This window comes from Narcine bancroftii, chromosome 1, assembly GCF_036971445.1.
Source record: "Narcine bancroftii isolate sNarBan1 chromosome 1, sNarBan1.hap1, whole genome shotgun sequence".
NCBI lineage: Eukaryota > Metazoa > Chordata > Chondrichthyes > Torpediniformes > Narcinidae > Narcine > Narcine bancroftii.
Window position 1 is genome coordinate 201,345,952 of NC_091469.1, and position 24,173 is coordinate 201,370,124.

The 24,173-nt window shown below is 38.4% G+C and overlaps 1 protein-coding gene and 1 long non-coding RNA gene across 14 annotated transcripts in view; one reads left to right on the top strand and one right to left on the bottom strand.

The window, feature by feature from the left end:
• The window catches only part of mapkap1 (MAPK associated protein 1), a 272,616-nt gene that overhangs the window by 172,699 nt on the left and 75,744 nt on the right, over positions 1-24,173 (top strand). For all 10 annotated transcript variants that reach the window (XM_069888232.1, XM_069888225.1, XM_069888204.1 and 7 more), the window contains one exon: positions 11,020-11,132. In XM_069888232.1, the coding sequence (XP_069744333.1) occupies positions 11,020-11,132 (113 nt within the window). The remainder of the gene's footprint in view (positions 1-11,019; positions 11,133-24,173) is intronic.
• LOC138737588 (uncharacterized) overlaps positions 1-24,173 on the bottom strand; it is an 81,466-nt gene that overhangs the window by 2,640 nt on the left and 54,653 nt on the right. For 2 of the 4 annotated variants that reach the window (XR_011341039.1, XR_011341043.1), the window contains 2 exons: positions 9,722-9,863; positions 6,728-6,857 (listed from right to left, as the gene is read on the bottom strand). This is a non-coding gene — a long non-coding RNA (uncharacterized lncRNA). Of the gene's footprint in view, positions 1-4,208; positions 4,282-6,727; positions 6,858-9,721; positions 9,864-24,173 lie in introns of those variants that run through there. The other 2 variants (XR_011341050.1, XR_011341055.1) reach the window with 2 other exon arrangements.

Consider the following 24,173-nt stretch of genomic DNA (forward strand, 5'->3'; position numbering starts at 1 on the left):
CACCAACAGGCCCATTGAGAAGTAATTCATGCCTAGTAGATCATTTACCTCACTCACTCACTTAACACAATATAACCCTGAAAATGTTATCAATGTGATAACAACAAGACATTGTGATTCAAGTAAAAATGCAATGTGAGAGAAACTCAGCAGGTAAAAAAAGTGTACTTTATATAACAAATATAAAGATACATGATGGTGGCATCACGAAGGTCCTGAGGCAGTTTTCCTTGGTCCCAACAAAGCTTGAAAAACTCATGCAGTTTGGCATGCAGTTTTGCCGCCAGCCTTCCAGACCTCTGGGGGGACCCTGTACAAAAACAAAGGCGAGAAATCAGACTGCTCAAACTACAGGGGAATCGCACTGCTCTCCATTGCAGGCAAAATCTTCGCTAGGATTCTACTAAATAGAATAATACCTAGTGTCGCCGAGAATATTCTCCCAGAATCACAGTGCGGCTTTCGCGCAAACAGAGGAACTACTGACATGGTCTTTGCCCTCAGACAGCTCCAAGAAAAGTGCAGAGAACAAAACAAAGGACTCTACATCACCTTTGTTGACCTCACCAAAGCCTTCGACACCGTGAGCAGGAAAGGGCTTTGGCAAATTCTAGGGCGCATCGGATGTCCCCCAAAATTCCTCAACATGATTATCCAACTGCACGAAAATCAACAAGGTCGGGTCAGATACAGCAATGAGCTCTTGAACCCTTCTCCATTAACAATGGCGTGAAGCAAGGCTGTGTTCTCGCACCAACCCTCTTTTCAATCTTCTTCAGCATGATGCTGAACCAAGCCATGAAAGACCTCAACAATGAAGACGCTGTTTACATCCGGTACCGCACGGATGGCAGTCTCTTCAATCTGAGGCGCCTGCAAGCTCACACCAAGACACAAGAGAAACTTGTCCGTGATCTACTCTTTGCAGACGATGCCGCTTTAGTTGACCATTCAGAGTCAGCTCTTCAGCGCTTGACGTCCTGCTTTGCGGAAACTGCCAAAATGTTTGGCCTGGAAGTCAGCCTGAAGAAAACTGAGGTCCTCCATCAGCCAGCTCCCCACCATGACTACCAGCCCCCCCACATCTCCATTGGGCACACAAAACTCAAAACGGTCAACCAGTTTACCTATCTCGGCTGCACCATTTCATCAGATGCAAGGATCGTCAATGAGATAGACAACAGACTCGCCAAGGCAAATAGCGCCTTTGGAAGACTACACAAAAGAGTCTGGAAAAACAACCAACTGAAAAACCTCACAAAGATAAGCGTATACAGAGCCGTTGTCATACCCACACTCCTGTTCGGATCCGAATCATGGGTCCTCTACCAGCATCACCTACGGCTCCTAGAACGCTTCCACCAGCGTTGTCTCCGCTCCATCCTCAACATCCATTGGGGCGCTTTCATCCCTAACGTCGAAGTACTCGAGATGGCAGAGGTCGACAGCATCGAGTTGATGCTGCTGAAGATCCAGCTGCGCTGGGTGGGTCACGTCTCCAGAATGGAGGACCATCGCCTTCCCAAGATCGTGTTATATGGCGAGCTCTCCACTGGCCACCGTGACAGAGGTGCACCAAAGAAAAGGTACAAGGACTGCCTAAAGAAATCTCTTGGTGCCTCCCGCATTGACCACCGCCAGTGGGTTGATATCGCCTCAAACCGTGCATCTTGGCGCCTCACAGTTTGGCGGGCAGCAACCTCCTTTGAAGAAGACCGCAGAGCCCACCTCACTGACAAAAGGCATAGGAGGAAAAACCCAACACCCAACCCCAACCAAACTGCAGCCGCTGCAACCGTGTCTGCCTGTCCCGCATCGGACTTGTCAGCCACAAACGAGCCTGCTGCTGACGTGGACTTTTTACCCCCTCCATAAATCTTCGTCCGCGAAGCCAAGCCAAAGAAAGAAGAAGATAAAGATACATAACCAATGTTTTAGGCTTGAGCTCTTCATCAAGGTATGAAAAAATGTGGGCAAGCGCCTGAACAAAATGGGGGGTAGGGGAGGAGTACCCTCCCAGAGGCAGGAGGTTATAGATGGATAAGGGAGAGAGGACATACCAGCAAACAGCGGGAGGAGGGAAGGCTCTCTGAATGGAAAAGGGGATAGAAGACTGGAGGAAAGAAGACAAAGGGAAGGGAGGGAGAATGGAGGGTAAGCAAGCAAAAACTGGAGAAGTCAATGTTAATGCCATCCAGATGGAAAGTCCCCAGACAGAAAATTGTAAATGTTGCTCCTCTGATTTATGGGTGGTCCTGTGGGACAGTACATGAGGCCACAGACAGACATGTCAGCATGGAGTAAGGTACAGAATTAAAGAGGTTGGCCACTATGAGGTCCCTGTCATTGATGCGGACAATGCGAAGGTGCTCAACGAAGCGATCTCCCAGTCTGCATCCAGTCCCTCTGATGTATAGAAGGCTGTAACCCTCCTCCCCCTGCTTACTGGTGTGCCCTCTCCTTTATCCACCAATGATCTCCTGCCTTTGGGACTGTACTCTACCACCTCACCTTCCCCCCCACCCCCGCCCCACCATTTTGTTCGGGCACCTGCCTACATTTTTTCCTTACCTTGATGAAGAGCTCAAGACTGAAACAGTGAAGTTAGCATCCATTCACTGATTTCTGCAGAAGTTGGGTAAGTGAAACTGACAACATCGAGATCTTGTTTCATATACCTTGGCTGTATTCTATGTATCGTAGTTTATTTTTTTCATTAAATAATGAGTGCTGGTAGTCATGTAATTAACCTCAGCAAATTTACGTCCATAACTTTGAATTCGCAATGTCAAAAAAAATTTAAATGGTTGACGGTTTTCTTAAGAAAATGTAATGAAATCAATGTAAGTAAAGTTTTATTCATAAAATGTCTGAGAAGTCAAAGACTGAAGTTAAAATCTAAGCTGTTGAAGAGTAAAGGCAAAATATTGACTCTATCAGCATTTGAGGAAAAATGTAGGTCAAATCTTCTGATTAAGGGTCAGCCCTAAAGTGACCTTGTTTTCTCTTCCCAGCCCAATCATAGATTTTCATTATTTTACTTGGATAATAGTTATAGCTGAAGTTACTGATGAGAATTTTAACATTACTGTGAAATTAATTTTTTCACATTTGTTTCACTTTGAATTACCATAACTCTTTTTCAAACAATTGTCTTGACAGCAGGTGAGAGATGTTTAAACCGCAAGTCAGCACTAGGACAGGGCTCACCAATGAGTGAGCATTCCAGGGGGGGTGGGGGGGGGGAGGGGGGTGGTTGGTCGTGCTGACAAAGGAGTTACGTTGCTTTTGGAATCGGTGTACATTAAAGATGGAAGAACTTTGCGGCAGTTTTAGCCACCTAATCTCATAACTTCGAGGTATTTCCAAAATACTTTTTGCTAGGATTGTTGGCCAGCAAGCTGAGCTTTATCATGTGTCCTGAGATGTTACTGATGTTTGAGGTTTATTCCCATTAACTTTCAATTCAGCATGCCTCTGGTTGAATGCATGCAATAGTTCCTGCACATGGATTCAGTTTTAGCTGGTTAATGCAGCAAACTGTTCAGAATGGTTATGCAAAATTTCCTGAAATCTGCTGCATTAGTTCATTTATTGCATAATAAACACTGTACAGAGCTAAACTCATTGTGACAATACTAATGAACAAATCTAATATTTATTAAATCAGTGATCACATTTATTTTTGTGGGATAGCCAAATTGACATCATGAATCACTCGTACGGACGTAAGAATCCTAAACCAACTGAGAGGTCTTCAATGCTTCCAGTCTGACCTGGAGCCAAGCAGTGGACTGTCAACTTCCAGTAATTACATTGTGAAAATTGGGCACAAAACTTGCAACAGTTTAAATAAACCTGATACACATTCAGAAATTAGGCAACTTTCAGGAGAAAGGGATGGGTAAATTCCCCTTAACTTGAATATATGTAATTGTGTAAATTAGCATGTATTAAATGGTATTGGGTTTGTAACAGGTTTAAATTATAAATTCTTCTATGGTTTAATTTTTTTGGAAGCACAACCATGAGGTTTTTTGGACATGACACATATTAATGGAATTGAAGTCCACTGCCCACCTCTTAGCCAATAATCTGAAGGTGACTTGACCAGTAATCAAAGCATTTCTGGCACCAGAGCTTACAATTCAGCAGCAAGTGTTTTCCCTCCACAATATCTTTCATATCAGGAGATATCTTTGATTTTCAGGTTGCTTCTACAAGTACTTGCAGCGTTTGAAGTAAGCACATGATGTTCACCATTCACTGAAGCAGACCATCCTGTGGACAGCATGTGATCCATGAACTAAACATTTTTACACGACTATATTAAACAATAAAGTGGGATACGTGTACAATAAATGTGTGCTTGACAATTTGCTCAGTTTTTCTTGACCAAAGAGCCAGTTTCTGACCTGTATGTCACCAGCCAACATAAAAAGAGCAGCTACTGTTATCTTGAGTAGACAATGAGATGCTGGAGGAATTTAGTGGGTCAGGGAACATCCATGGATAGAAATAGGGAGTCAAAGATTTTGGTCAGAACCCTTTATCAAGTAGGAAGGGGTGATATTAAGTATAAAAAGTAAGAAGGAAGTTGGGGAGGTACTGAGAGGTTACAAGGTGTTGGTCAGAAGTTGGGAGAGATGGACATAGGTTGAATTGAAGGAGAAAAAGAAATATTCTTTCAAAGCATGAGTTAACAAGGCAATTTTATCATTGTAATGTTAAAAAATACCACATTTCTTCTCACTCATTTCTTTTTTCTTCCATTTTTCCATCTACATTTGATTTGATTTTAAAAAATATATAAAACTGTGGTGCTGCTATAATGGCAATATATGCTGTGGGTGTGGATTCAAGAAGAGCATGGAGTGGAGGCCTAGCACTCCCCCAAAGGATCCTACTGCAGTCAACTCTGTAAAGACTTTAAATGGCCTGTTAAAGGAGTCGACGATGTTTTATTTAAAATCCTGCAACCACCAGTTCAGTGCCCAAGATGGCAGCAACAAAACTCTAGTGGAGCAGCAGACTTTCACAGGGCACCAGTCATGGGGAGAACACCCCCGTTTAAGGAGGAGGAGAGGAGACGATCTTCAGGACAGTGGTGTACCAGCAAAGGGCCCTGCGGTTGAATGATACACACAGGCAGCGAGTTGTTGGCAACTTGCCGTTGAGGAACCCACACAGGCTGTGGCCGATTTGTTGTCTCACAGCAGGCTCCAGGCTACTGGAGACTAGCTCCTGAGAACCAGGTCTTGAAACTGGGATTTGAGATAGTGCTAAGGGCATGGACAATCAGTGTCTCTGAGGGGTCTCTTTTTTTGTTTCTCTTTCTCTGACTGTAAGGGGCACTGGGCTATTGTAATGGTGAATCTTTGTCTGCCTCTTAAATTTCTGTTTTAGTACATGACAATAAATAGCATCTGATCTAATATTGAATTCACTTTTCAATTCATGCTTGCTCCTTATTCTATTGTAATTATTTTAGTGTTCTTAAAATGTAGTGTTGGCCCTGTTCAATCACATCCTTGCTGAACTTCAACTGCACCATTGCAAAATGATACAAATATTCTTTAACTTCATTCTTCACAATCAGATATCCTTTAAACAGGATAAATTTTCAATTTGGTCAAAGTAAATAAAAACATCAGCAGCAGTGAAATATTGAACCCTGTTTTGTATGAAAAAGTAGAGTGTTGTCCAATGTAACTAACCATTTATTTATATAATCTGCCATTATATCACATTTGCATATACACTTGCAACGAATCAGGGAAAAGTTTGTGCATTTACTAAAGGCCAAATGCAGATTAACCTGCTGATTGGTTGAGCACTTACACGGTGTCTGTAGGTCCAAACAGGAACTCAAGCTGTCAGCCATTTTAATTTCCCTCACCATTACCACAGACATTTCTGTCCTCTACCTCATCCATTGACATAAACTTGAGCATAGCCTTAAACCTAATACAAGAAGCATGAATGTTGAATTTACCATTTTGAGGTAACCCCCCCCCCCCAAACCAGTTCCATCTCACCTTGTCCTAATTTTCTTTTTATTCTCCATCAAGTATCCAATCACATCTCTTTATCCCACTTCCCATGAGAAATAACACCAAGGTAGATCAGCTATGTGATCTTCATGGTGGAGCAAATTTGAAGACCGAGTTTCCTCCTGTTTTTCCTGTTCCTTCTGATTGTAATGGGAGTCAAATTGTCTTCAGAAACAATATCTTTGACCCTAAAACTAGATTTCACAATTCGTCTAACCTTTGAATGTCATCCACTGCAATCCAATAATGGTTGCAGAAGAGGCAGATTCTAGGGAGAACTAAATTTTGCATAATATTTTTAGCATTTTGACATTCTAAAGTGTATTGCACTATGGATGGCAGAAGTTTGTTATCCTTTCCAAAGGTAACATTGCTTCAAAATTAAACAATAAAATAATGTTATTGCATTAGTTTATTGGGAGTGACATTTTCATGGCCTCATCTAGCAAAATGCACTTCTGTACAGTCAATCCAGAAATTCCTCCAAAATGGTAAATGATTCAGCATGCTGAATGTAGCACCAAAGCTTGCATTCCAAGGTGGCGAGAAAAAATTGATTTTTGACATTTTTTTGGCAGTTTAAATAAAAGCAAATTGGTGTTTTGAGCTCATTGCTAATCCCTTTTCTACATTTAAAAAGTTGTAATTTCCAGTTAGTTTAGTTGGTTTATATTTTATTGGTGTCAATACAGAATCTTTCATTGGTTTATAATCATAACTTCTCTGTTGCATTTTGTGGCACTTTCCTTGTGTTATTTTCATTCTACTCCAATAAACCCTGCCACCCTTTATCTGCTGCAGAAGCTGTAGAGGAAGATGGAGAGCACAGTTACCTCAGAATGATCACTATCATTAACATTCACGGGTGGTTCACTTATCATTCCTGACTGCAGAGACATGGCAGCCTTTTTATGAAACGTCTGCAGGTGTAACAAGATGATACATATAACATTGTGCCACAATGGATTTATGTATTCGGTTACAAAAGAAAAGTCTAATGAAAAAATACAGAGGGTAATTCTTTATTCGTGCACCACACTATTTGTCAGTAACGTCCATAGAAGATGAGCACTTTTAAAAAAAAAATCTGTTAGCCCTATGACCTGGATGTTTTTAACTCCGACATTGTGAGGTCCTGGTATGTGCAGGCTGTTTTAAAGATCAAAAACAGGTTCAGTTAATGAAGCTGGGAATTAAATGCAGGAATCAATAACGGCAATGAAAGCCTAGATTTGATGTTAAAAGAAAGCTTGTTTAATGGTGTTTCTCAGACAGGACACGTACTAGATTCTGAAACAATGTTTTGGAGGACTGAATTTTAATCAGCCACTTTTATCCTGTGATTTTGACCATGTATATATAAAAAAAATACAAAATGCACTGTTGTGAAGCATTGGCTTAATATTGAAGCCAAATAATAAGGTGGTTGGGTTAATTTACTGTGAATATTGGTGTATCCAAACTTAGTTATTTTGGTTCCCAAATGGTTACCCTTCACTACCGCTGCAGGAAGTTTAAATCAGAACATCAATTAGGATGTTTCTCATTGGCTAAACATCAGCATTTTTTTTGCATAGACAATCCAACCTACTGCAAGAGGGCTGCATTGTCTCTTTTCACTCGAAGCCCCAGCCCTTTGCTTCATTGGTTTAAATGAAAATGAAAGATATAATGCCATGATTTAAACAAAGTAATAAGCTTCTTGGTCCAAATCTATTTTCTTCCTTCAACCACCATCAAATGCGCAAAATTCATATTATGGGATGTGTCCAGCATAACCAATCCTTTTATCTCGGAATCAAAGTGTTGAATTTGATGCAGTTAAAATATAAAAATCTAATTTTGTTCTCCAGTGTAATTATTTCACTCTGGAATTTGGTTGTGTTCAACCCTGCACTCCATTGTTTATTTTTTCCAGTCTTGCCTTCATAACAATATGACTCAGCTTCAGAAATTGACCTACCCCCTAATGTGCTGAAGAATGCACTGAGACTTGAGCTTTTCTGCTCACAACCTTGCCGATTTCACCTTTCAGAAAAGGATATGTTTGTAAGTCTCTCATTGCAACCTGAATAAACTGTTATTTCAAACATGATAGGAACCACATGCATCTTCAATCATGGTGAAATATCTTCTGCAATCAGCTGTGATCAGTTGCAACCCAACCTGTGATCATCTGTGCATGTATTATAAGTATTAATGCAAGTAGCCTTGAATAATAGGATCATGACAAATATTCAGCGCATGAGCCTTGATGCTGAAAATGGTCCTGTCATCCAATGTTGCTAATCAGCTGGCAAAAAGTATTTGCAATTTGGGATGTTATAATCCATAAAACAATGACTGCAGCCCAAAATTAATCAAATTATGGGGCAAAGATTATCTCAATCTCAGAGAAGGAGGTTGTCAATTGAACCCTGTGTTTGGATTATCTCACATTCATTTCTAGATATCAGATATAATCAAGGTACACCAAGAGAAAAAAAAATATTCTCCAAATTATTTCTGATACTGCAGCAGTCGGATTTCCAGTGATTAATTTCTGCAAGATTGAACTGCAGCTTGTAGTGAAGGATATGACATATTTTCTGATTCATGACTTGTTGTTTTAAACATAAGGCTATGTGTATTTTGACTTCCAGATGAGATTGTTGAGTAGGCTGCAATTGTTTGAAAAAAGAGAGTAAAGTTGGCCATCAGCTATATTCTAATATTAACGAAATAGATCCACAGTTCTGCCTCTTTGATTACGTTGACAAATGTGAAAGTCATTACAAAGATTTTTTTTCACTTGATGTTGTACATTTTATGTACCGAAAGTGCTTGAGTGCCATCAGAATTTGTTTTTGGGATTCATGATAGAACAACACATTTTATAAACTTAATAATGAATGAAACTAAAACTTATTTTTCTCTGAACTTGCACGAATATTCATATGTAGCTTTTTGTATGAAAGTGTCAGATTGACATCAAGGCGTGGAAAAAATTTGTTCCTGTGATATTTTTCTATCTCCAAGATTTATCATTTATTTACGGTACAAAATTTTGCTTTAAATCCTAGAGTGGTAATGGTGAAATGTAGTAAGTATTACAGTATCTTTGTGTAACTGAATAGAAAATTCTGATGGTGGTTTGGCTTGCAAAGCTGTCTGCAGTGAGCTGTCTGGGATCAGCTCCAGATATTGATGTAAGTGATGGCTGTGGTTCAGCATGCATTTGGTGACGGAGTGTAATGTATGATTAGTCTGACAGTTCTCAGCCGGCTGCTTGGTAGGAAGGATTTGACCATGGTAAACTAGCCCAACAGATTGGCAAAGTGAGTGAAGCCTTTTGCTAGTACCCAGCAAGCTGCTTGTGAATGCACTATTCACTGACTTCTTGTTGGTTTTAGTTGGTGATACGCTATTGCTCAGATTCAGTTTTCAGCATTGCTGGCCACATTTCCATCTTGACGGTATTGAAAGTTGACCATTTTAATCCTTGTCTGGAATTAGCAACGTGGAAAGAGAAAATATTTTTAAAAATCAGCAAAGACTAAAGTTTAATTTTTATGCTATTTGGAAGCCACCTATTTGCCAATTCAAAATCAATATTTCAGCTTTAATGCAACCTCGTAGCAGATTTCAAAAATAGTTTTTTCAAAAACTATTATTCTCACCATCCGTACCTTGTTTTACAAGATGTTGAGGAAGATGACTGCTTCATCCTTGGGATTCATCAGAATTCAGTTTCATCTTCAAGTTCATTCTCAACTCTCCAGGTTTAAAGTGTATATCATTGAATATTTTCAACATTTCCAGCCAGCCTTCCTGCAACGAAAGACATTTTTTAAAATGACAATTTAATCTATGTGTATAATAATTCAGACATGATATTTAAAAGTCTGATATTGGACTAGTTAGGTGACTTCTGAGCAATCTGTTTGGATCAAATAAAAAAGGAGTTGCTGGGTCTCAATTTAAATATACGAGTTCGAGGAAAAATTACTTTGGGTGTCTCTTATTATACCTCTTCCCTGATACTTTGCTGTGGTTGAGGATTACTGTCAAGTTGATGCATTTCCCTTGAGGAAGTGGATTTGTAAGTTTAATATCTGGTGCAGGAGTTTCTTTGCACTATCTTCAGATGTGTTTTAGATGTATTCCTCTCTGAAGCAGAAAAATGTTACACTCTTCATTGGGTGTCAAGAACAGCTGATGTGGCAAATTCTATCTTGTTCTGTTTAAATTCCAAGGGGACAGAGAATTGGTACTAAAAAAAAATTGCTGATCATGACATGAATTGTGACATGAGAAAAGATTGGTGTTTTTGCTCTCCTTAGTCCATAGCAGCCTTTTTGACACCAATTGAAAATGGAATACTGCAATTCAACAGTTAAATAACAAATAAATTATGCATCTTTTTATGCATCTTTAAATTATGCTCTGTCTTATATTTTGTGTAATAGCACATAATCAGATGTTGAAATAAAAGATAAATGAGTTCTTCTGGGGGGAGGGGGAAGAGACATCAGCTCAATTTGACCATCAGTATATTTTAATTTGTCTGCATATGCCTGAAAATTACTTGATGAAGATTGTACCTCACCAATAGTTTGAGAATTTTTTTCTTGGATTGCATAATATTATATTTATGGAATACTGATGATTTACAAAATGATTGTTAGCGTATTCGTATTTCATTTTATTGTAAACACTACTTTATCATAGTGTTCACCCAACCTATTATTTAGCATGAGCTGCTTGAGATCAAGCTGTGCTTTTTCTTTCTGTAATTAATTCTGATGTCCGCGTTGATGATTTTTAGTATGGTGAAATGACTTGAGACGCTTCACAGAATAATGTCAGCCATTTGATCTGAGATGCTTTATCCAGACCTTGATTTAGTGTAATCGATATATTCGTGAAATAATTGAAGTTAAGTTTCAAATGTTAAATGTCTGCTTTTATTCCTCTTTTATTGTAGTAATGCACCACAGAGTGGATTCTCACTTATTCAAGTTGACAGTATGAATGTCACTATGAAGGAGATACTGCAGAAGGCTTTAAAACGAAGAAAAGGTTCACAAAAGGCTGCAGGTAATAATGAGTTGAGAATTTAAAAATAAGCCACACGTGATTTAATATTTGATATTGTGCACATTGACTTGGGTATCAGCAATTGTGTAATTGTGCAACATTTTAGATGGGTTTGGATTTGAAGCTTTACATTATTAGAAAGATATTTCCATGATGAATATTCATTTTTCTTATCAGTACCTATAGAGATTTTTGTCCAAATGTATCTGTGTTAATCAAACACATTGATGCAAAGAAATGATGACAGTAATAGCATTAACCAAAAGCTGCAGATCAAATTTGCATGACCACAATTTTGGATAAAGTTGGAAAATATAAAACCACTTTGTTTTCCTTTCCCCTCATTCTTAATTTATTTCCATCATGTTTAATTTTAAAAACTGATGGAAACACTCAGCTGGCCAAAGAGCTTCCCTGGAAAGAGAAGTCGAGATACATGGATGCTGCTGCAGTGATGCCTACATTTTTGGATTCTCAACATTTGCACTTCCTTCATTTTCAATTATTGTTCATTGACTGATTAAGACGGGTACAAATCTGAGATGGCCACTGTGCAGAGGTGAATCTGGAACATTTTTTTCCTGCAATTCTTGGAATCGTAAATGAACTACATTTGTAGAGTTGAGATTTTAATACTGAAGGGAAAGTGGTTAAACATTTAAGGAAGCATTAAAAAAAAATGCGAAAACAGAGGATTTCAATTAAATTTGAAATTTCAAGTGTTAGCAGGAAGAATGGGGAGAGTGACCTCTATTTGTTCTTATAATTCCTGTAATTCTGTGCGGAACTAGCACTTTAGTCATGTCATTTACCATTCATTTTTGTCACTGCTAGGGCTATTTAATACTCTGTAACATTGATCTCTTGCATTGGACTATTGGAAAAGGGTTAATGGAAACGAGACTGCAATAATTTTCCTGTGAATCCTTCTGGGAATCATACACTGATTCCTTTTAATGTAATAACAGTTATTCAATGCATTTGGAGTAGTAACTGAAAGATTATGAAATTATCCATTCATTCATTTTAATGTGCCATTCAACTTTTTGAAGAAATGGTAAAGTAGTAGAAGTAATTTGATCAATCTTCTCATAGCTCCTCCTGTGAACCAGACTACAGATTGTCTAAATATGCATTAGTAGAGACAAATGGGCTGTCTTTGACATTCATCAAGGGGAATTCCAGTCTACTATGTTGAAGAGTTGGCATTGTTGGGAGGATAGTTGGTTCATTTCAAGGCAAATTCGTAACTCTTTTCAAATTGAGAGAAATCAGTGGTCCTTGCAGAGATTTGCCAAAAGAAGTGAGTGTTTCAGTAGAGATGTAGTTTAAGACTATTTCTGATTGGCTAGTAAACATCACACTGTTGTTCATGGAATGTAGACCACGGGAATTCCCTTGGATGATGTCATCAGAGTTGGTCATCTTGAGTTTTTAATGTACCAGATACTGATGCCACTGACCCATGACTGTATTGCCAAATCCAGCTCCAAACAGTGTCATCAAGTTTGCAGTTGGGCCTCATCAGCAGCAATGATAAGTCACACTTCAGAGAAGAGCTGGGAAAATGTGATATGGTGCAAGAGTAATAACCTGAGTCTCAAAATGGACAAGATGAAGGAGATGATTGTAGACTTCAGGAGGATCAGGAATGACCGTCCTCCACTACATATCAATAAGTCTGCAGTTGAGAGATTAGAGAGCACCAAGTTACTTGGAGACCACTTAAATAGTGACCTATCATGGACACACAACACATCTTCTCAGTTGCAGGGAAGGCTCAACAGTGACTGTATATCCTGAGAAGACTGAAGTGGGCAAGGCTACAGGCCACCATCATGTCAACCTTCTTCAGGATTTCTATCGAGAGTGTCCTGGATGGCTGCATCACAGCGTGGTATGATTGTTGCAGAAAAATGGGTTGGATGTCAATTTACAGGATCAGAAGAGTGGCAGAGAAGATCATTAGCGTCTCCCTTCTTTCCCCCACACCCCCCCCCCCTCAACCCCATCAATGTGATCTACTGGGATCTGAAGAGGGCATGCAAAATCATTGAAGACGCCTTCCACCCCCACACAGCGCCTTTCAGCTATGGAAAGAGATACAGGAGTATCAGAGATAGCACCACCAGTCTGAGAAACAGCTTCTTCCCATAGGCAGTGAGAATGTTGAACGTCAGAAGAAAGTGCTCAGACTAACCACCTGAGACCTTTTAACAAAACAATATTTATTTATTTGTATATATGAATACTTGTCCTGCATGTGTATTGTTTTGTCTGTATGTGTGTTATGTCTGGTTTTGTCTGCATGTTTTGTGCTGAGGACCGGAGAACACTGTTTCGATGGATTGTACTTGTGCAGTCAGATAATAATAAACTTGATGTGAATTGACAGGTAGATCGCCTTCAAGAATATATGCTCCGAGTCCAAACACAAAAACAAATTCTAAAATTGGACTACTTTATTGGAGGTGGTGGATGGGGCTGGAATTATTTGCAAAGTCTTAATGTCCTCTGCATTAAACGAAAACCAGAACTTGATAATCTTGCTTCTCGACAGCCAATTGCAAATGAATAAAGATCATAACTTACTGTAACATGTGAAATTGTCAAAAGTGAAGAAGATGTATACATTCTGGATGTGCTTTTGACATCGATAATGGAATTTAAATCCCATCAAAACAAATCGAAAATGTATTTAATTTCCATCTCTTCCCACCCCCGCCATTCATTCGTGTAAAATATACCCCTCCATTCTTGCCAGATGATAGTTTCTGAGCATACTCAGATTATCCCTGATTTTAAAACAGAATTTCTTGAGTGTAAAAGGTTCACGTTGACATCAGATTGTATAAGTTAGTTTCCAGCATTTTTCCATCTAGTGTATAATCTGTCAAAGATTAAATTAGTTATCTGGGGATGAAATGTGAAGTTTTGTGAAATTTGAATAGATAAAGTGGGAAAGGACATGGATGGGCTCTCAAGGCCACATTAGGTTGGGCTGATAAGAACAATTTTTAAAGCAAATGACAGAGGAGCATTTAATTCTCAAAAATTTTAAATTAGAAAAACTGGTAGGATGGTTGTGGCTCAAACCTGCTAGCGACTGCAAGCAATTTGGCCATTTGCCAAGAGCCATTGTTCACTCTCAGCTGTGGCGTTGCAGTCCAGATGTGCCAACTGCACGTTCTGATTTTGCCAGCTGACTGCACCGTTTGATAACCAGCTCTCTGGATGCCCATCACTGGCCGCAGAGATAGAATTAAATGATGATGATCTTCCCACAAGTTGCAGGAGGAAGCAATGCATATAAATCTTGATTTCATCTCAGCATGAGAAGTCTTTATCCATCATCACTCATAATGAACAAGTCGTTAGCTTCGATGAATGGTTCTATATTTTTGAGAGCTGCTTTTGTTCATTTTTTTTGGTGACTTTATGCATTCTGGGGGTCATGTTATCTCCCAAGCAAGGGAGAGATTGCTTCATTGGGCCAGGGGTAATGTTTAAACAGCTCTTGTGCATTACAAGGCTCTCAGCTTCAACTAGAGCAACATGACTTAACCTGTGCATTTCAATCCACAAACTTTTATTCCTTTTTCTTTTGCCTAAATTACTATGCCTAGATGAAGTGAAAATGTATCTTGTACTTCTGAGAAAAAAGAAGCATCGTTTTTCCATGTTAAATGCATTAATGGAAAGTTTCAGAACTAGTTTTGAAGTGTTGCTTTAATCTGCCGTCACTATTTTGTCATAATATAGTAATTATTCTATAGTATTGCTCTGTTTTATCAATATACTAATCTCTTAAACTCCTTGCCAAAACCTGAAGAAGTTTTGTTTTTAAAGGACTTCACAAGTTTGCAAACAAAATGGTTGATACCCAGATGAGAAGTTATTAATACAGTGAAAGAGTGAAAAAGAAACTCGAATTGGGCAGCTTTGAAACTACTAATTTCAAATGATAAGCTGACTGTTAACTTGTTAAGAATTGGTTTTGCTGTTAGCTTACAAAATGTAATTTAAGAATTCAAAAAGAAAATCAAGTCAGCCAGTCATACTCATGATAGCATTCATCAGTCCTGGCAAAGAAAAGAGTGAGACCAGCAGTTCTTCACAACAGCACGCATGTCTTCTATCATTGAAAAGCTCATATCTCACTTGTGTGTCCTTCAGCTGAAAGGAAAAAATGTTGAAGTGTGCAAAATGTGGTGAAGTAGTCTATAATCCCAATCGATTCATCCTCTGAGCTATCATAAGGGCTTCTTCAGTTTAAGTATTTGAATGCTTGGTCTTAAAATGAGCACTCCACTTGTGTGAAAAACAAAATCTGAATAATCTGTAGACACAAAATACCAATCAGATCTATTGACTGAAGTCTTGTAGGCCAATAACCATCAGTTTTTTAAATTGATATGTGATGAATTAACTCAAGGATTTCAAAGTTTTTTTTCTTCCTTGAGCATATATTTGGTACTCCAGGATATTTTGGCTAATTGGAATACAAAATTATGAGGGGTACAGATTTTTTCCCATTGCAGTTAAGTGAGACAAGAAGAGAGGACAAGGGTGAAATGTTTAAAGGGAACATTAGGGGGAATGTCTCCAGACACAGAGTAGTGAGAATGAGGAACGAGCTTCTAGCTGAAGTGGTGAATGCAGACTCAATTTTGACATTTAAGAAAAATTTGCATAGGTACCTGGATGGGAGGGGTATGGAGGGCTATGATCCAGGTGCAGGTCTATGGGACTCAGCTGAATGATAGTTTAGTGCAGACAAGATGGGCCAAAGGGCCTTTTTCTGTTTGTGTTCTATGTATATTTATCCTGAATAAAACTGCACTTGTATCTCGCTAAATAATCATTTGCAGGTTCATCTACCCTTCATGCAGATTTTTTTTTTTAAGCCTTGTGTAAATCACAGTGATTTAATTAATAGTCCTTGGCATCCATAAAAGAGAATTCTTAAAGAATGTTTGTTTGAAATAACATGTGCATCTTGATTAAAATTCTCTTTACTCGGTTACATTAAAAAATGTCAGCGCTGTCAGAGCTGCTGTAATGGCAGCACTGTCGCTGGTGTGGGGAAAGGAGACACAGCGCTCTCCCTTGGAGTTTAACCACAGTCAGACTGCCTTTGGCTATGTACAGGGTTTAACTGGCCTGTTAAAGGTGTCGACTGTAGTTTACTTTAAAATCCTGTGACCACGGACGCTAGGCTAAGATGGAGGCGCCTATGTTCAGCAGTGACCTCAAGGATTTGCAGACTCTGGGGAAGCACAGGACTGGCGCAGCATGCCAAAAATGGGGAGAACACTCCCAGTTTGCGAAGAAGCAGAGAAATAACCCATGGGACGGCAATCATGGCGATGGACTAGCAAAGGGTTCTGAGGCTGAAGAATGGATGAAGGCTGCATGCTGTTGGCTACTTGAGGCAAAGAACCCATGCATACTACAGGCCACTGCAGTCAAGGGACTCACACCAGGCTGCAGACTGCTGGAGATGGACTGAAGGGGTACCAGGTATGAGAACCAAGATGGAAGAGCAAGCTGAGGGCTTCCTGATCATGTCAGAGTTTTGGATCTAGAACTCTGGTTGCTTATGGTTTGGATTGAAAGTTGTGTGTGGCTGTGGGAGCACTAGAGAAGAATCCATTTCTTTCTTTGACTGTAAGGGGCACCAGGCAATTTTTGCTAATGGCGAATCTTTATCTGCATTGCTGTGGACTAAAGGAAAATTTGTGTAATATTGAATTTTTTGTTTTATTACATGACAATGAAATAATTTTGAATCTTTAACAATGAGTTTCCTTTGAAATTTAACATGCAGAGAATTTGTAAAAGTATGTTTAGCTTCCCAGAAATAAGTGAACTTGATTTCACGTGATAATTTCACATTTCAACTTGTGACTGGTTATATCATAGCACGTTGTTTAAAGCAGTTCATACTGCTTTCCCTCCAAGCTCTCATTCCACCTTAAGCAATCCCTGTGCCATAAGTGCTCTGTGATTGGTAAGGGATTGTTTAAGGTGGTATGTGAGTGGGAATGGAAGGTTAAGAACCACTGCTCGAGACCTAGTTATTACTGAAATATTTTGCTTGAGAAAAATTGTCATTGGCCCATTTCCTTTGAAATTATGAAACTGTGCATATAACAAGTCAATTGTGTTCGATGAAAACAGTGGTCTTCAAACCTTTTTCTTTCAACTCACATATCACCTTAAGCAATCCCTAACTAATTACAGAGCACTTATGGCATAGGGATTGCTTAAGATGGAATGTGAGTTTAGGGGGGCAGTTTTAAAAACCACTGGTTTAAAGTCACCAGGCTATGGACTTGGCTTGCTTTTCTTGACCATCCTGTGATATTTAAAGCACACTTGGCTGCCATTGTGGGACCTATACATTTATTTTGTTTTTCTTTTAAATTATCTTTGGAATTAACATCATTATAGATGGCTATGAAATTAGCCACTTCTCTTCAGAGTAAGCAGATTGTTTTTATTTAGTATGCTTTCCCTTTTATGTTACTGCAGGCCCATAGGTCATGACATGATAACTGCTTTCTGAAATGCTGAGCATTCACAGTATTAAATCCATTAGTTCAGAGATGTTCATCATCTCAGAATAAATATTTTTTTTAATGGGTTTATATCAGAGTAAAATGAGATAATTTAAATTTAGACATATGAACTCTATGGACCACTTTAAATTGCAATAAGCATTGTCGTGCACAAAGGGAGGTAGTATTAATCATATTACAAATGGAATCCCAAACCTCATCAGAGAATGGAAGATTCAAATGTAAAATTGCTGAGGCTTCTTTGATGCACATCTTTTAGACTTCCCTAGTTTTAAAAAATTTTAGAAAGATATTTTTCAAAAAAACATTATCAGTGATTCTTTAGGTTAAATTGGAACTTTGTCCTTTAATTGCTCGTTTAGAATCATTTCAAGATGATGATGTTTTGACTTCAACTCAAAATTGAATTTTATCCTTTACTTCATTGTTAGCCAGATGTGCAATTTTGATTAAATGAAAAGATAACATTCCACCTCCACGTACTCAATGGTTAAATATTATCTCATTTCGTTTAGAAAAAATTAGATATGCCATTAAAGATTCAAATACTAATTTCATAAAGACATGGGCCCCTTTTATCGACCATTATCATAATTTAAAATTTTAGGGTTGTTGTACCCTTCGATGCTGTGCTGTCTGTTTCCAGGTTGTTGACACCTAATATCCTCACATTAGTTATTTTCCCCAACCTTGTATAGTGGCAGGAGTTTTGAATTAAGGGGTTTTGTTTTTTTTCTTTTTCTTACAATTTCTATTCTTTACATTATGTATAGTTTATTTTATGCATTATTGTAAACCTCAATAAAAATAAGTAAAAATTTAAAAAAGAATAATTTTTTAAAAAAAAGAAACAAGACAAAAAAAAAGTGAAAACTGCGCTCAAATTTTGGTGGTAGTTTTGGAAATTGTTTCAGGGGATTGTTGCTAATGGAAGCTTTGTGTTCATGAGTGAAATAAATTTGTCCCAAATAACCTAATTTCAGAGCAGAGAAATTGAATTTTCTGCTCCTTCAATTGTACTTAGACAAAAATAGATCAGATGCTATTCATTGTTATGTAATAAAACAGAAATGTAATATGACACAAAATTGCCTTTGCTCTACCATAAGGAAGACAAAGATTCTCCATTAGCATTGCCTGGGATCACTTACAGTCAGAGAGACAGAGTCCCTTCAGAGCCACTGAGTATTTGTGAATTCGCCTCCAGCGCTTCCACAACCTCTTCAGCCACACGAGACTCCAGTTCAGTTCAATCCATAGGGATCCGAGCCAGGATCTAGACCACCGACAGGACAAAGAAGCCTTCAGGAGCCCTTTGTGCCCACGACACCCTCTCAAATCCCAGTTCCGATGCATGGATCTCAGCAGCACTACCTTGTACTGTCTCAGCTTGCAAATAAGTAGCTGGCAAGTCTTTTCCCTCCTCCAGCATTTTTTTGTTGCTCCAGTTTTCCAGGTCTGTTTCCCCCTCCATGGATGCTACCTGGTTCACTGGGTTCTTCCAGCCTTTATGCGGTGAATGAAGCATCATTGTTCAATAGCACTTGGTCCATTTTCTTGCACCTTCAACAATTGATGCAAACTATTTCAGATGAAGCCCAAGATAACTATCCAAAATATGCTTGAATAATCGCAGTAGATTTTTTAAAAGCAGCGCTTGAAATTTATTTCTTTATACTAAATAAATAGGGTTGAATCCAACTTGCTACCTGTGAGCCTATTCTTCCTGGCCTCGACTAGCCTAGTAGTGCAAGGTGAATCCAGCTGGTCCCTCACACCTTCATCAGGTGTTAAGGTACTAGGATCAACCCAGCCTCAGTTTGCATGTCAGCAATGCACCAAACAGAAAACAATGTTCTAATGCTTAAGATTGTTAAAACTGTGGGGGAAAAAAAGTAATAATTTTTTAAAGATTTAGACATACAGCACAGTAACAGGCCATTTCAGCCCATGAGCCTGTGCCACCCAATTTACACCCAATTAATCTACATCCCCAGTAATTTTTTTTAAGGGTGGGATGAAATTGGAGCTCCCAGGGAAAAGCCCATGCAGACATGGGGAGAATATGCAAACTCTTTACAGGCAGCGCGGGATTCGAACCCAGGTCCCAATTGCTGGCACTATGAAGGCTTTGTGCTAAGTGCTACACCAACCATGCCACCAAAATATCTTTCAAAAGTAGCTTGATCTTGGGCCAGAATTGATACAAAGTCCAGCCCATGTGATTGCTACAAATTTGCTTTGATCCATTCTCTCAATGTTAAATTGTTGCCTGAAGCAGCCCCAATTCTAAATAGCAGAGTTTTTCTGGAATATTTTGAGAATTTTCAATCAACATGCAGTCAAAATGAAGAAATAATCTAAAAGTAAAACATCAACATTAATAATATTAACAAAATAGTACAAATATTGATCTGCAGGTCGATATTAAAGTGAGATAAAAATGTCAACATGTGGTTCAATTATTATAAAGAAAAATTGCAATTATAATGCAAAAATGCAAATTCAATGTCCACGTTGAACCAAAGAGAAAAAAAAAAGATAATGGAGAGAAATAAGAGGAACCCTCCCACCCCCAAGAAACAGTAAGAAAAAAGAACAAGAAAAAATTGGCTCCCATCAAGGGACAAATAGCATGACTTATCTAGGGTCCTCAGTGCAGCATACCAGGTTTCTGAGGCTATAGGTGATCTTCTCTGGGGAACACATTGATGCATTTCTATCTTCTAGCAGACTAAATCTAGTTGGGAATCAGATTTCCAAGTAACTGCAATGCATTTTCCGGCCACTGCTAAAGTGAACTTAACAAATTTTAATTGATATTTTGACAGCCTCATTTTAGGTCTTGCATCTTCTAAATTCCCCAATAAAAATAATTCAGGTACCCGAGGGTATAAAATTCCAGTAATTTTTTTTCCAGGAGATTACCTAAATCTTCCCAGAACAGTCTCATTTTAGGGCATGACCAGGTTGAATGCAAGAAATTATCTATTTCTTGACCACATCGAAAACATTGCTCTGATATTTCTGATTTGAATTTGTGTAACTTGTGCAGTAAGGTATGCTGATGCAAGAAGTTATATTGCATCAGCTGATACCTTACATTAATCGTGCTCATCATGCTGTCCCAACATAAGTCAGAACAGCAAAAAGGATCACTTTCTATGCCCAAACCTGATTCCCACCTTTGTCTTGATTTATCAAATCCTTGTTTGGGGATTCCCACCTGAAGTAAGGAATGATTTTTTGTGCTCCCCTTTTAAATAGCAGTTTATTATAATTCTTTTTGTAACTGTTGTGAACTGCGAAAACAATCTATTGGTGCAAAAGCACTGGTTTAACATGTAGATTGACAACAGACATGTCACGGGCAACAACAAAAAAAAATGCCAGGATAGGGAGGTGCAGCTTGTGGGATGGGGAGATGACAGCTCAATGTGTACTACCCACAAAACTGTTGAAAAACATTGACAGAAAGTTAAACCACTCTTCTGGTTTTGCTGTCAAAAGTTTCAACAATTTGAAAAGTTAACATTAAAATACAATAAATAGAAGCTTTTCAATGCTTGCATTGCTTCCACTATTCAATTTTGCTTAACTTTACTTCAGCACTCTTTTTTGAATATTTTATTTGTTTCCATCAAATAATCATATATGTTACATATTTTATATCCTCTAAAATCCCACCAAACCCCTCCCCCCCAAATAATAACCCCAAAGAAAAAAAAAGGAAAAAAGATAAAGGGGAAAATAATGGGAAAAAAAGGGAAGAAACAAACCTGGTTACCAAAATATCATCACCATTCCATCAGCTTTGCCTTTTCAATATTATTCATTTTAGCAACATTTCATGAGGTTTTGGGAATCTCTTCATAAATTAATATGTACATTGTTTAAGTATGAGCACCAATTTATTTTTCAAAATATCTTATTTATTCCTTAAATTATATGTAATCTTATAAAGAGGTATACAATCATATATTTCGGCATGCCAACTTTCCATTCTTAAATCTGATTTCCATGTCACTGCTATACATTTTCTTGCAACTGCTCGTGCAATTTTCACAAATTTCTTTTGATAAAAAATCAATTTCAATTTTGATCTTATCACTGAACTATTACCAATAAAAAGAGCATTGGATCTCATGGAAATTTAACTCCTGTAACTTGTTCTAGAAATATTCCTAATTCTGTCCAAAATGGCCTCAATGTAGAGCACTAATTTATTGAACTAACCCTATATCCCTTGAACACCTTAATAAATTGAATATTCTAAACATTCATAAACTATTAGTAATGCACAAAATTTAACTATTGAAATTGAACTAATTTTTTAAAATTCTAAAGTATTAATTGTTTCTTGAATCCAGACCTTCCCATTTTAAGGGTCTTGCAGAATATCAATACAAGCATTTTTTTTCTTTGTTCTGTGGTCATCCATGCACTAGAATTAATCTGATTATTGAAGACCAGTTTTTAAAATCTTGATCACATTATTTGTGACGATGGGTCATTCTGTATACTGCAGATGCATTCTTTGTACAAAAATGTCTTTCTGTCCACACTTAATCACAAAGATCTGAAAACATCTTGAAACCCTAATATTAAATTTGTGTTAGGTGCACAGTTTGTGGGTTTCCTTCAACATTTTATGCTATGTTTAAAATGAATACCTTTATGTACTCTAGTTCGGAATGTAAGGACAAAAAAATGCATCCGTAACCATCACTGCTTTTTGAAGCCATTTTATAAACAGCACCTTTTCCAGGGAAAGCAGGAGGGGGTTAATGGAAGTACTGTATCATTTTAGGTTACATTGCCTTGTGTCAGAACTTTGGGGGAGAAGTTTAAATAAAAAGTGAGCAATGCTACCTGATTCCAAGGACCCCTTTACTGCAGCATAAGATGAATGTGCGAAGGAAGCTGTTAAGGCAGATATTTAATTAGAAGCAGTCATGTTGGATAAATCCAAAGAGTGTTGTCTCAGTGGACATGTTCAGGTTTTTGGTTGATAGCTTTTCTGGCAGTCACAGGTGGAAATGGCTTGTTGGTAAAACAGAAGTGCTAATCTTAACTGCATAACGGTAAGGTGATGTACATAATGGAAAGCAACTTGTGTGGAGATCTGCTGGGGATTAAGAAATGAATATGCATGAATAAAATTTCAAAGCCTTTGTATTTTAACAAAATACAAAGGCTTTGATCATGTGCAGCAAAACCAAGTTCACGTTGTTTGGCGTACTTCAAATATTTGCAGAATAGAACTTCCTGAGACCTGTCATTTCATGGTTGTGAAATCACTCAAGGGAATGCACAAATATAATTATCAATCTAAAATCTGCAGAAAAGCCTATTGATTATTGTTCAATGCACCCAGCATGATCAAAAGGGTCACCAATCGATCGCTTCCAAGTTTTTCCAAGTGATAGTTTCATGCAATCAGTTGTAAAGTGTGTAGCCTGCAAACTAAGGCCGATGTTTCTTTCCTTGTGCCCTAATGTCATAAAAAACTGAGTGAAACACTTTAACCAGTATATGTATGTATGTGTGCATAATCAAATGTAAGCAGAGTAAATTTTTGGAGTCTTAATATACGTATGCTCATTGTCAAAGTATTTTTAAAATGTTGGTCAGCTGCACCCATATCACTGGATACGAATTTAGGAATCATGAATAGAATAGCTATCAGACTGCACACATTACAATTGTTGTCCACAATTGTCTGATGTCCATCCAAATGCTAAATCAGTGCTTTTTCACCAGTGAATTGTTTAACCTAATTTCCAACATTCATTAAAAAATTGTTGACTAATTTTTCACTGTCAATATTATCAAGCCATTCTGCACAATAATATTCATTTGTTAACTTATCTATGGCATGGTTTGGTCAAGTTGTTGTTGAGTGCCTGTGTGTGAAGAGTTACAGACAAACTGTTAGGTTTTCTACAAAACTCTTCTCTCTTTGGCTTGGCTTCGCGGACGAAGATTTATGGAGGGGTAATGTCCACGTCAGCTGCAGGCTCGTTTGTGGCTGACAAGTCCGATGCGGGACAGGCAGACACGGTTGCAACGGTTGCAAGGGAAAATTGGTTGGTTGGGGTTGGGTGTTGGGTTTTTCCTCCTTTGTCTTTTGTCAGTGAGGTGGGCTCTGCGGTCTTCTTCAAAGGAGGTTGCTGCCCGCCGAACTGTGAGGCGCCAAGATGCACGGTTTGAGGTGATATCAGCCCACTGGCGGTGGTCAATGTGGCAGGCACCAAGAGATTTCTTTAGGCAGTCCTTGTACCTCTTCTTTGGTGCACCTCTGTCACGGTGGCCAGTGGAGAGCTTGCCATATAACATGATCTTGGGAAGGCGATGATCCTCCATTCTGGAGACGTGACCTACCCAGCGCAGTTGGATCTTCAGCAGCGTGGATTCGATGCTGTTGGTCTCTGCCATCTCGAGTACTTCGATGTTG